The sequence below is a fragment of the Lindgomyces ingoldianus genome (assembly GCF_010093535.1).
Source record: "Lindgomyces ingoldianus strain ATCC 200398 unplaced genomic scaffold BDR25scaffold_1, whole genome shotgun sequence".
In the NCBI taxonomy this organism is placed as follows: Eukaryota; Fungi; Ascomycota; class Dothideomycetes; order Pleosporales; family Lindgomycetaceae; genus Lindgomyces; species Lindgomyces ingoldianus.
Window position 1 is genome coordinate 1,589,526 of NW_022985162.1, and position 12,200 is coordinate 1,601,725.

At 51.0% G+C, this 12,200-nt stretch overlaps 6 protein-coding genes across 6 annotated transcripts; 3 read left to right on the forward strand and 3 right to left on the reverse strand.

Annotated features, from left to right (window-relative positions):
- Positions 1-13: 13 nt before the first annotated feature.
- BDR25DRAFT_206538 (DUF167-domain-containing protein) lies at positions 14-443 on the forward strand (the record flags this gene model as incomplete). The annotated part of the gene is made up of 2 exons (XM_033684489.1): positions 14-220; positions 288-443. 2 exons carry the CDS (start codon positions 14-16, stop codon positions 441-443), a joined length of 363 nt encoding a protein of 120 aa, XP_033554694.1.
- Positions 413-1,299, reverse strand: BDR25DRAFT_4618 (uncharacterized protein). Its single transcript, XM_033698601.1, has 2 exons — positions 923-1,299; positions 413-870 (listed from the first exon to the last, which is right to left on the reverse strand). The coding sequence occupies exons 1-2, from the start codon at positions 1,182-1,184 to the stop codon at positions 596-598; spliced, it is 537 nt and encodes a 178-aa protein (XP_033554695.1). The 5' UTR covers positions 1,185-1,299; the 3' UTR covers positions 413-595.
- Positions 1,300-2,403: 1,104 nt separating this feature from the next.
- On the reverse strand, positions 2,404-4,449 carry BDR25DRAFT_4652 (WD40 repeat-like protein). Its single transcript, XM_033698607.1, has 4 exons — positions 4,413-4,449; positions 3,713-4,357; positions 2,872-3,665; positions 2,404-2,809 (listed from the first exon to the last, which is right to left on the reverse strand). The coding sequence occupies exons 2-4, from the start codon at positions 4,259-4,261 to the stop codon at positions 2,590-2,592; spliced, it is 1,563 nt and encodes a 520-aa protein (XP_033554696.1). The 5' UTR covers positions 4,262-4,357; positions 4,413-4,449; the 3' UTR covers positions 2,404-2,589.
- Positions 4,450-4,738: 289 nt separating this feature from the next.
- BDR25DRAFT_275343 (ubiquinone biosynthesis protein COQ9) lies at positions 4,739-5,703 on the forward strand. The gene is made up of 2 exons (XM_033687490.1): positions 4,739-5,227; positions 5,280-5,703. The coding sequence occupies exons 1-2, from the start codon at positions 4,790-4,792 to the stop codon at positions 5,610-5,612; spliced, it is 771 nt and encodes a 256-aa protein (XP_033554697.1). The 5' UTR covers positions 4,739-4,789; the 3' UTR covers positions 5,613-5,703.
- Positions 5,704-6,747: 1,044 nt separating this feature from the next.
- On the forward strand, positions 6,748-10,457 carry BDR25DRAFT_250173 (uncharacterized protein). Its single transcript, XM_033686045.1, has 2 exons — positions 6,748-7,448; positions 7,499-10,457. The coding sequence occupies exons 1-2, from the start codon at positions 7,145-7,147 to the stop codon at positions 10,180-10,182; spliced, it is 2,988 nt and encodes a 995-aa protein (XP_033554698.1). The 5' UTR covers positions 6,748-7,144; the 3' UTR covers positions 10,183-10,457.
- Positions 10,438-12,163, reverse strand: BDR25DRAFT_299628 (uncharacterized protein). Its single transcript, XM_033689201.1, has one exon. It carries the CDS (start codon positions 12,103-12,105, stop codon positions 10,558-10,560), a length of 1,548 nt encoding a protein of 515 aa, XP_033554699.1. The 5' UTR covers positions 12,106-12,163; the 3' UTR covers positions 10,438-10,557.
- Between the last annotated feature and the right edge of the window lie 37 nt (positions 12,164-12,200).

Below are 12,200 nucleotides of genomic sequence, written 5' to 3' on the forward strand. Positions count from 1 at the left end.
AAAGAATCCGGCTATGCTCACCCCTGCAGTCCGCTTCATTGCGGCAAAAGGATCGAAGGCGCAAGGTGGCTCCATTCAGCTCCTTTGCCACGTCAAGCCAGGTGTCAGCGCGAACAGAGAAGGGATTGCGACAGTGACGACTGAAAGGATTGAAGTGTGTGTGGCAGCACAAGCAAGAGAGGGGGGAGCGAACAAGGCTGTCAGAGAGGTCATTGCCAAGGTATGTTGACGAAGAGAAACATCTTTCGATCGGGCTTGGTCAACCTCCCATGTTGATGCTCGACTAGGTCTTCAAAGTTCCTAAGTCGGATGTAGAAATAGTGAAGGGGATGAAGAGTAGAGAGAAGACAGTGGTGATAAACAACTTTGCAAGCAAAAATAAGACACCAGAAGAAGATGTGGAAATCATTAAGATTATATTGCAAGAGAGTGCGGACAGCTAATGCAAGTATGTCGCTATGTACTTCTCCCCCTGTTACTTCAAAAATTCCCCTATTCCACGTATGTATTTCGTTACTTTCGACCATCAATTCATTCTCCAATTACCGTATTCGTTTGCAGTTTTGTTTACACCGAGAAATGCATCGAGAAACCTTCAGTACTCCCAAGCGCCCGCTTCCGTTCCATTTATAGTAAGAGCAGAGAATCCCAAACATTGCGGAGAGAGGGTAACGCTTGCAATCTGGCCATAGACCTGCCAGGGCTTGTTGTTTGCGTCAACAGGGCAAGCAACCAATCCACCCGAGAAAGTTAAATAGCCGAACTGGTCATTAACGGGCGACCTAGACCATCCGTCGACAACTGAGCCCTCTGGCTTGTAGGCCGAGTGCGGAGCAGTGTAGCTCATGGTGCCATCGGGAGCAATATATACTATGCATTCGTTAGACTTTACCTAAAGAATTCACGGTCTATACGGGCATACCTTGCTGTCCGCCTGGAACAATAACGCCGAGAGACAATGTGCCAACACCGCCGGCCAGGACAGTCGAGGTTCCTGGAGGGCAAGCAGTGCCGACTTCTGGCGGGCAGTAAGAAGATGGCGACCCGCCCAGGAAGAACTTTCCGCCAATAGCATTTAAAGGGAGGAGATGAATATTCGAACCACTGCGGGCAGACATAACGCCGAAGTAGTCCTGAGCAAAGGCGCTGGCGACCAAAGCTGAGAAAGCGAAAGCGTTCTTCATTTTGAAGGTTGGAGTGAGCGTGTTGAGCGAGAGTGGGTTATTAAAAACACTTGGAAATTAAGTAAGGGTTGAGTGGAAACGTAAGTCCGAATGATGCTTGAATCGATGATCAGAGCAGAACGCGGCGTGTCTGCGCACCTTTATACTTGGCCTGAGGGGTAATCAACTGAAGATTGGAGACCGGGAGCTGCCGAAATACAGGCTGCGATGTGCAGCATCATACCTGGTTAGATGATGAGATGCCCTGTCCTAGTCCTGCCGGTACTGCAATTCGGAGACTCAGCCTTAGAGAGGGTTGAGAGCCGAGCAGACAAAGCAAGGTTGTATCGTGACTGTCCAAACGCAGAGGTCCGAAAGGCACTAAAACTAAAAAAAAATTGCAAAGGGATCAGCAAGATATTGGCCGTTGTGAATGGTCACAAGTCCAACTGCCCCTCAAACCATGGCTCTGGAGCCATGTGTTTAAGCGATTTCCACGCTCTGGTTTAGGGAAAATCGATAGCGCCGATGCAGAGGATCTACATGGGTATTGGAAGTTTGAAGGGTTTTACAGAATCTCGAGACCGTTTGGCAGCATTCTTCAGACTAGGAGTTTGACAGTCGTTAGGCTGAGATTGAAGCTTTACAGACTGGATGTTGTACCGCTACTGGGCTGCGAAAGGTTCATTTCTGGTGCCACTTACCGAGGGCAGGTTAATCGTAAGTTTTGAAACACGGTTGAACAACGAGCTATGTTCAAGGATGAAACGCGTGACGTTTGCCAAGGGGTTAGGTCGGGCGAGGAGCGGAAGTGGCACATTAACCTTATTTTCTTCGTTCTTCACTTAAAATAGCATCAGCCACCATGGTAGCCTCATCACACGACGGCTTAAACCTCTCGATCAGGAAACATCAAAATCGGGGGGAGCCGCAAGGATCAGCGGCGAATACGCCGAGGTAACCGCCTCCATTTCAAAGACGATGAAATTGCAAATGTCTCGAGGGTGAGCTTAACGTGACACAGAGCTACGAACCAGTCCTCCGTAGCACCATGACTAATGGTGTCATTCAATATCGACGACGGCGAAAGGCGGCGGTAAGTAATCATATCGTGAAGGGAATTGCTGCGCCACGAGTGAGACCACCATTTGCAGAATGCGAATTTCATGCATGGACAACGAACTATTTGTGAACGGATGTTTTCAAAAAGCGATATTCCCCGAGAATCAATAAGGACTATTTCCCGTATTCGCCCATGCTCCTAATTACTTAGCAATATATTCCTTCTAGAACCGATGGACGATCATGATCCTCCATATGAAACCAATACACCTTCTGAATCCATCCACTCGTATTGGTGAGGTCTATAGAAGTGTCAAGATCTCCACTATTTCAAGAACCTAGCGCCTCGATGATCTGGGAAGTTCTACATCCATAAGCAAAGCTTCCCGCTAGCAGTTCCAGCTGCCACCCAGTCCTGCGTTGGATGAAATTTGGCCACCGCCGGGACAGCGGTAATACCTTCTCCACCAAGTTGCGCAAGCTGATGACCTTTGGCTGTGTAAATGTCGACAAAGCGGTTCATGTTACCAATGCAGAACCTTTGCACACCATCCTGGGGGAACAATTGCCACTGAGCTCGTAATCTAGAATGTCGCCATCAGACTGACAAATGTCTTTGACAGAGGGAGGAGTACACAGAACTCACATTGTAACCCATCTACCGGTCTGGTTATTGTGTGGTATTACCACAGAAGGCTTCATCTCAGCATCAGTCAAAGACGTGCTAGTCTTCCACCTCGCACAGTTGCTGAGATCATGAATCTTGATCGTATCATCGTAGGATGCTGTTGCCACTTGACCTGCCGAGTTCCAGGCTGCGTGCGAGACTGACAGTTTACTCTCATGCTCACCAACGAGAGCAGGTAGACGCCAGTCGCCCTTACCATTGATCTTACGCAGATCCCAAATCTTAAGCGTACGATCCAGTGAAGCGGTAGCTACGAGGTGAGGGTGCAGGGGATGAAGCGTGAATCCACCAATCTTCTTTTCCGATAACCGGAAGATCTCCAGGCCAGCCGCTTTCTCTGACGGGGTTCGCATATCGTACATTCCAAATTGGCCATCCAGCGTGGAAAAGTACAACATATTAGCGTCGTTTTTTGAAATCTCAACGCCGGATAATGGCGCATCCGCATTCTTGTCAGCCGGCGCGTACACCTCCACCGCAACCCCTTTTGCCAGGTCTAACTTGCGGACAGTTGAATCGTAGGATGCCGAATACAAAGCATTGGAATCATGAGGGCTGAATTGGAAGGTGTGTATCGTCCGTGTATGGGGCTTGAGGGTGGTGATGCTTGGGCCTTGCCACTCTGCATCTTCATCATCTTCTTCTTTAACCTCAGAGACTTTTTGGGAGCAGTCGCATATCCCAAGGTTACCTAGCTTATCACCCGCAAATACCAGGGGTTTGTCTGTGGTTGGGTGAAACCCCATGGAATACTATATCCGTCAAAACAGTGCTCCAAACCCAATGGGACGAGACGTACGATTCGCTCGGGGGTAAGCTTGATCTCATTTGGCTCATAGTCTTCCCAAAGCTCTAAGGCATTCATTTTCTCCCTCAAAGCCCTGAGCTCCTTGTCTGTGGTGTCTTTCACGTCGTTCGCGGTGAATGTGCGCTCGTACGGAACTGCTGGACCAACGATGGATACAAAATTGCCATGTTGGTCCCAGCCCTTTCCTCCAACCACGATGTCACCGAAGTTGAAGGTGCCGCTGATCCGTTGTCGCTTCGCCTTGTCGGCTTCTTTGCGCGCCTCATGCTCCTCCTCCGCCTTGCGTTTCGCCGTCTCACTATCTGCCTCGATGCCTTTTAGACGTGAAGAAGTCCTGCGCGGGACTACTTCCACCTGCTTGATCTTCTTCGGCGCAGGCTTTTTGGACTTGGGTTTGGCGGATGCAGAGGATTTAGCAGTTGGCGCTAGACCAGCTTCCGCGGCTTCCATTTCCAGGTTTCGCAACAGCGCCTGTGTCTTCGCGATATTCTCCTGGCGTTTGCGCTCATATTCGCTCAGTTCAGCCTTCTGGCGTGCCATACTGAAAGCGAGATCGAATGGTTGGGGATGGTACTCGACTGAGGCGCAGGGAGGGAATTGGCTCAAAGTCCTGTTCGTGCTGCAAGACTGCTAAATCTACATGAGTTATGTTAGATTGATGATTGGAACATATAGGGGAATACAAATGTACAGAATGATTAGATATGGAATGGGCAAATACATGAAAAGTTCTGTTTGGGATCGTGAAAACTGGGACACAGAAGCGACGCGCTTGTTGGACGCGAAACGCGACATGTTCTCACGTGACTATAATCTTGACTGTTTCTATCAAGCATCCCAATGATGGAGCCAAGAACACGGTGGGAGTGAAAAAGTGTGACAGATGCTTAATTGCGAGCCTTAAATCCATGCGTGCATCCCTATTGCCTGTAAATATTGCACGACCGGTTTCGGTGATCGAAATCGAGCACAAGGTCGAGATCAAGACCGATCAGGAGGACTCTTGTGTCGGCGTCCTGAAAGTTCACTTCACCGGCAAAGATCTAATCTCAACCTCAACCCATCGCCATGGCTTTAGCACGATTGTCTAAGTCGATAACCAGCAGGTTCCCAGCAACCTCACCTTGTCTAACAATTTGGAGACAGACATGTTCCTATCACTCGTATGAGTACGTCCAGCCGCCGCCATTCCCTCCCGCTGAGTCTGCGATCCTTTCCGCTGCCATATCCCACGTCCCAAACTATGGCTTCACCTCGACCGCGCTCAACCTCGGCGCCCGCGATGCAGGCTACTTGGAAGTCTCCACGAACTTGCTTCCACGAGGAGTCTTTGACCTCATCAACTATCATCTCGTCACGCAGCGATTGGCCTTGAAGGACACAGTTCAGTTCCCTTCTGAGGGGGAACAAGGCTCCGCAAAGAAGCTAGGAGTTGGAGCAAAAGTTAGGACACTGACATTGGCGCGATTGCGGGCCAACCAGCCCATCATACATCGCTGGCAAGAGGTATGCTAGATATGCTCAAGCAGCATTGCCAATTGCGCTTACCGAAAGCTAGGCGCTTGCGGTTATGGCCCAGCCCAGCTACGTCCCGACCTCTGTCGCCGAACTGGCACGACTAGCCGACGAAATTTGGTTTCTTGCGGGGGATGTAAGCGTCGACACCAGTTGGTACACAAAACGAGCGAGCCTATCAGCCATATACTCAGCAACAGAGGTGTTTATGACCCAGGATCGCTCAGAGGAGTTTACTGAAACAGAGGAGTTCCTCGACTCAAGATTGAACGAAGTGATGAAGGTTGGTGGGTTCCTTGGAGGGTTGGGAGAATGGCTGGACTACACTGGACATTCCGCAGTGAACATTTTGAGGAGTAAAGGGGTTAGAATCTGATTCTAGAATCCCGACAAAAGACTTGTATCATACTCGTACATACTCGCAGTATGTACTATAAAAACCAGGTAGATTGACCATGGACGATTTTGATAGCCACACCCTTCCGCTGCGGTTCATTCTCACCCCCACTTTAGGCATTGATTTTGTACACGCCTTCTGTCTCCGGGCATGGCAGTTGCAGAATCAAAAAGAGGCGTTCACCGTTGAGGGGCGAGTCCATCATCCGTCACGTCAACAGCTGTAGCTTGACATCAGTTAACACCACAACATCACTGTTGTGAGCATGGAGAAGTTTCGAGAGTTCTAAAAACAGGGCCGATTCCGAAATGCAGGGCGTTCAAGGCGAAATGAAGCCAAATGACGTCCATCTACACAGGCCGATGCCTGCACAGCTGCAAGTCATCACGATCCAATGTTGAAGTCAGCCGATTGGCTCACTGGAGGGTTGTCCAGGGTCTCTTGGCAGCAGCATCAAGAAACGATTGACACTGGAAACTCGATCCTCCCCAGACGTTCAGCTCAGTCAGCAAGCTGTGCACGCAGCGCTCGCATTGAGGGCTACCAAACAGCCTGAAAAGAACACCGAATAGCCTCATTTTCGACAGTCATCGGAGGACGGCCCTCCGAGCAGCACCTTTTCGGAGCGCCACGATGATCGCGAGTGATTGGGGTTTGGTGGCGAGGACTGTCAGCCTTGCCTTGCGCCGGGCGGGTCGCGCCGCGACTGGATGGTTGATAGTTGGGGGATGCTCTTGTCTGGTCTGGACCGCAGTGCTACAGATATCACGGAGTTCGTTGCTAACAGGGCCTTCCTTGAGCAACACAGGCTTGGTAGCGTGGAGTGGGTCAGTGCGGCAATTCGCAAGCGGAGGCTAGGCTCGATCACCGATTGCGATGCCGGTTGCTCTGCGGTTGCTGGCAGGCCACCTTGCGACAGCTGCTTGATTGGGAGTGGTGGTGTTGCAGAACGAGGCTCATCGACGATTCGCATGGCAGCCGTGATGCCCGCAGAGGTCTGGGCCGATGGACCACGCCACTTTCGAGCTCCGATCCCTAGACCCGCCAAGACTGGCCTGGAAATCGTCCTGGAAATCGAAATCGACATCGCCAACGACGCGCTGTTGTAAGATGTCTTCACACCATGACCGACCACGCAGCCTCTCCTTATGCCCGCCGCCGCCGGCGCTACGCTGCTCCTTTCCCTCCTCTCTTGTTCCCTCTGATGCTTACAGTAGCGACGCACTACGGCTGCGAATCTCCCCACATCTTCCCAGTGTATGCATTAGCCGCGCTCCATAATATTCCCACTCCTCCAGCTCTGTCCGAGCTGGCAGGCCACATAGCCCCCCATTACGACGGGTCCAAGCCTTACCCCTACAGCTCTCTTCATAGCCTGAACGTTCGATTTCACACATCGACGCCGCCGATATACCTGCGCCGCCAAGCTAAATTCCCATAACATCAGATGGAATTCCCGCACAGCACCTTGTCGTATTCGTCCACTCTCAGCAGCATATTGTAGAGCTATCATGAACGAGACCCCAGGCTCAGTGCCCCGCCTGGCTTCCCACCCTCGCCGTCCACCAGCCCACAAATCCGTCTCCCTTCGACATAGTCCTCCGGCCGATCGTCCCCATAAGGGCAGCCGTCACCTGCCCCAGTCTACGCCGCAGAGTTCCCCCAATGGCCCTGCGAGCGACAAAGCCAATCCGCCGTCCACCGTCTCCCCAATAGTGACCCACAAGCAGAGCTCCGGAGAGAGTAGCGACGCTGGCAAGTGGTTTGAAAACACCAACAACAATGCGGCACAGAGCAACCCTTCTTTTGTCGACAGTAAGCATCTTGGCAGCTGCGTATCAAATATGTGCATTGACGGTGGATAGATGATCCGCCCTTCTTCCTCCGCAACTCCTCCTCTTCGGAGACGCCTCCAGATGGCCAAGATCCTCGAACTGTTCCATTACACGCTCAGTCAATGATGATGTGCCATCGGCCAGGGCTGACACATTTCGGGGCCGAGGGCAGCAGTACCGAGGACTTCAGAAGCGTGATCGACGACCTGACTATTGCGAACAAGCGCCTGAAGCAGAAGTTGAGAAAGTATGAGAGAATGTACGATGCTCACCTACAAAATGATAAACTGTTCGAGGTGCGTTTCCACGGATTGCCTGACCACAAGAAAAAAGAGCTTGAAGAATCCCTCCGAAAGTTCGCTGCCGACCTTGACAACAGCCCGCCCAGCGAATATCAACCCACATCATATGCCCCTGGGCTCGACCACAAAACCGCCTCTTCGCGCACCTCGAGGTTCGCCGAGTCCGGATATGCCTCCCTATCAGTCTCCGGTCAGAATTCGATCCCGTCTGCACAAGATAGTGGTCACAAGAAGATGTCGAAGTCGTCTTATACCCGGCAACAGCAGAATGTGCAGTCTTACCTACATGATATTCCCGTTGGCTTGTTGCCGAAGCATCCTGTGCCAATGACAGAAAGGTCGAAGAAGAAGTTGGTTGTTCGCCGCTTAGAGCAGATCTTCGCCGGAAAACGTCAAGTCCCTGGAAACCACCCCCAGCCGATGCTACAGGAAGAGGTTGCTCAATCTGCTGCCATAGCCGATCGACGAGCGAAAGAAGCTAGTGGTCAAATATACAAGCAAGAGGGACTTCGCGAAGCGCGCATTATGCCGGCGAAAGCAGGAAGCAAAGACATTACTGGATTCCAACCTACAGAGACTCCTCACAAGCGCCGCCCGTCTCTAGCAATCAACGAGCAGGATTTTGCAGACTCTGGATCCCCCGACCAGAGGCCTACAAGACCATTAGACTTGGATCCTTCTCGCGCCCAGGTTCCCGAGGAGAATATGGAGTACATCCGGCATTTGGGATTCACACCACCCGACATGATCTCCGGCATAGCCCCAGAAGATGATCATGGCTGGATATATCTCAACCTCCTCACCAATATGGCCCAATTGCACACTATCAATGTTACTCCAGACTTCGTCAAAGAGGCAGTCAACGACTACAGTTCAAAATTCGAGTTGTCCCACGATGGTCGCAAGATTCGTTGGAGAGGTGGCCATGATGTAACCAGGAACAACGACAGCTCCTCTGACCATTTCAGTGGCAGTTCGCTTTATGGCAATATGACTGGAAGCAACTCCAAGTCGCCTGCGAAATTGCCCAAGACTAGCCACAGCGGAAGCAGGGATTCAATGTTTGGTCCTAAAAGGCAGGCAACACGAATGGCACGTGCAGCTAAGGAGAAAGGACAAGGAAAGCTTGCTTATACTCCCCTTTTCTTCCACCAGGACGATTCAGATGACGAAGACGATTTGTACAATTTCGATATGCTGTCTTCGAGTTATTCTCCATTTCAAGGAGAGGCCCGCGGCAATTCGTCGGGCTTCGCTAGTTCGGCGATGCGAAGTTTATCCTCGCGGAGAAGGCGCGAAGATGGTCCCATTATATTCTACAACGGAGCCAAGTTTTGCACTGATTTAAGCAGCAATCAGTGCGGCTCCATGGTCGTGAACCCCACGTCATACAAGAGTATTACGACACAACCCATAGGAGCAGCACCCAAGCCGTTAACAGAGCGCCATGCCTCTGGGATTGGAGAGTCAGGAAGGCCGCTGAAGGATGCTTCACTGCAGGATATGGATCTGGATTCCACAGAAGGTGGGCGGACAGCATCTAGTGAAGAAGACTTCACATTGTCAACAGAGGCTCTACGAAACGATAGTCTGGACGATAGCTCGGAACCCATGGAATTTGAAGCATCTGGAATTGGCGGTGTACAACCCGATGATAATTTTGAGATCAAAGTCAAGCGTTCCCATTTCCGCTCTAAGGATTCAAATCTTGTGCCTTTCCGGCAAACTACTTTGAAGCATAGGGTATACCCTCATAGGATACTTAAGGCTTTAAGAGAGCAGTTGTCATCCAACGACGAAAAACGATCATTGCAGCCTATCATTAAGGAGGAGATCATATCTGCAGCGCGTAAGAATCTGCCTAACTCCACCCTCCCTCCTGCTTCCTTCTTACCATTCGACTCCACATCTTCGGGCGATGTCGATTCCGACCTCGATTCAGATGTATCATCAGGTCCCTCTTTATCGAGTTCCTCTGATGAAGACGACCCTGCAACTGCGCTCCCACTCCTCAATATTTCGCCCATCTACAACAACAAACAATACTCTTCCGGGAGTTGTAACGAATCGCAATCTGACGCTGACGACGGTGGTGTTGATCTTTTGGCGACAGCTCGCAGACTAGATCCGACAGCTGTCATTGCAAGTGAACGCGAGTACGACGCCGCCTTCGCTGACCGCTTCGCAGAAGAAATTCCAGCAGGGAGTTCTGCGGCCACAGCAGGGGGTGGATCTGGATTCATTAGCCCTGCGTCCAATTCCCTAGCCGAAGAAGATAGAGAAAGGGGGAAGAAACCCGCAGATGCCAGCAGAAGCGCATCAGTTTCCCGCACAAAGAATTTAAAGAGATCTAGGACGAGCGATAGTCTTGCTACCGCTTTGCAACCTGGAAAGTCGCAAAAGTTGGAGTGAAGGTAAAATTATCAAGTGTTTGGGTATCTGAGGAAAAACGTATAACGATCTACGGCGCAAACCATGTATCACAGAAGGAGTTCAAGGATGACTTAGGATGGATTGCATCTGATGGCGTTGAATTTGTGTTACTTTTCTTTCCCACTTTATACCCCATACCTATTCGTTCAAAATGAGGATTGCACGTAACGAGTTTTGGATCTTTTGTAGTAGCATTATTACTACACCGATTAGCGTGGTTGAGCAATCGGTGACACGGTATTGGTACATTTCCTTTCCATGTTTGGTTGTTGTGTCATGTGTGCGATGCTCGCTCGACTCCGATATTCTTAACCACACGTTATCTAACATGAGTTTCGCGGGATGCTAAAATCACTAAGGAGCGTTCTTCGCTTCTTCCCTCCCTTGCCTTATGGCTGAAATAGACCGCGACTTCTGAGCAACATGCTTCCATCTCGGAGTACTCTGCCTCTCAAAACTCACTCCCCTCCCCTCTTCCTCAATCCCGGGCTCGACCCCAATCTCATCCCTAGGCCCCCGCAACGACGAACTCCCAGGCTCCTCATACTTCCTAATCAGAGACCCCTCCCTCGCTCTCTTTCCGGCCCAAGCGCCCAACCTCTGCCTCGCCACTCCCCTCCACCCATCTAATTTCCTGGCTCCCTCGTGAAACTGCTCCAGGTTCCACACCTCCCGAATCAAATGGCCGAACTTGCCGCCACGCACTTCATTATATTCAAAAAGTATCTTGTTCAGCAGATCCAGGGTCCCGAGATCGAATTCTATGCCTCCGTTGTCCATGTCGGTTAGGAGTTCGTCGATGTAGTCGTAGGAGGAGTGTTGAAGCCATGCAGTGCGTATGAGGAGATTATAGAGGGCAGTTGTTGCACCGAGAGCGTAGGAGGAGCGACCGAGGGATTTTATGGTCGGCAGTATGGTGAGGGGAAGTGGAGACGAAGGAAAATGTCTGCGGAGAAGGTGGACAGCGTAGATGAGGAGGGTGGGGTAGTTTGGGAAGAGGATGCGTGGGTCGATTTCTGCGACATTCTGGCGTGATGGGGGCTGTAATGGGGTCGCAATTCCGGTGGTGGGATTGGGGTTCAAAGACTCGAAGATGGTTCCCGAGTGTTCAGCTTCCAGGACAGGTTTTGCTTTCTTCACGTGCTTTTTCTTAGGTGCTATCGAAGCATTCAATCCATCCAGATCCAGCTTTTTTATCATGTCGAAGACCTCCCGTTGTAACACCTCCCAGATCTCTCTATCCGTCTGGACACGATCCAATAACTCGACTACTCTCTTCTTTTCCTCCTCCCTAATCGACTTTATCCTCGCCGCCTCCTCCAGGGCCTGTTCCCTGCTCTTTCCTTTTACTTCTTCCACTTCTGGCTTCAAAATGCTCTTCGCGAGCGTCTCTAGGTTCTCGAAAGGCTTTCTAGGTCTCGAGCGTTGAGTACTACTACCGGGGGGAATGCCAGCAAGGACAGCGTCGAAGACCGAGTCAAGATCGGAGCCGGCGGTGTCAGCGTTGTCATCCTCATCCGAGTATTCATCGAAGATGCGATCACGGTCTGACGACGATACGAAGGGGATATCATAGTCTGGCTCGGACTCCACTTTCACTTTTCGGTAGAGTTTCTGGAAGGCGGCGCGTTCGGTGCTTGTGATTGTGGTCTTACGGGGACGAGCGGCTTCGGAGCCGTCGATGCTGGGGGGAAGGGACTCAGAGCTTTCGAATGGTATGTCGTCATAGTGTCTATATCGCGAAGATGTAAATCGGTGGGAGACGAGACTGGTTACGGGGTTCCATTGCTGGATTGTCGCTGTTTGGTACAGGAAAGGAAGAAGCGATTTGAACGTCGAGGAGCCTTGAGAGGGGATTCGATGGCGTGAAAACGCCCGAATTGAATTTTTGCAGAAAGACATTTACATAGGAGAGGGCATCAGATACGAATAATATACAACATGTGAAGAGAATGCGTGCAGCCGTAAAGCTGCGGCAGGAAGAAAAAAGCTCCCAA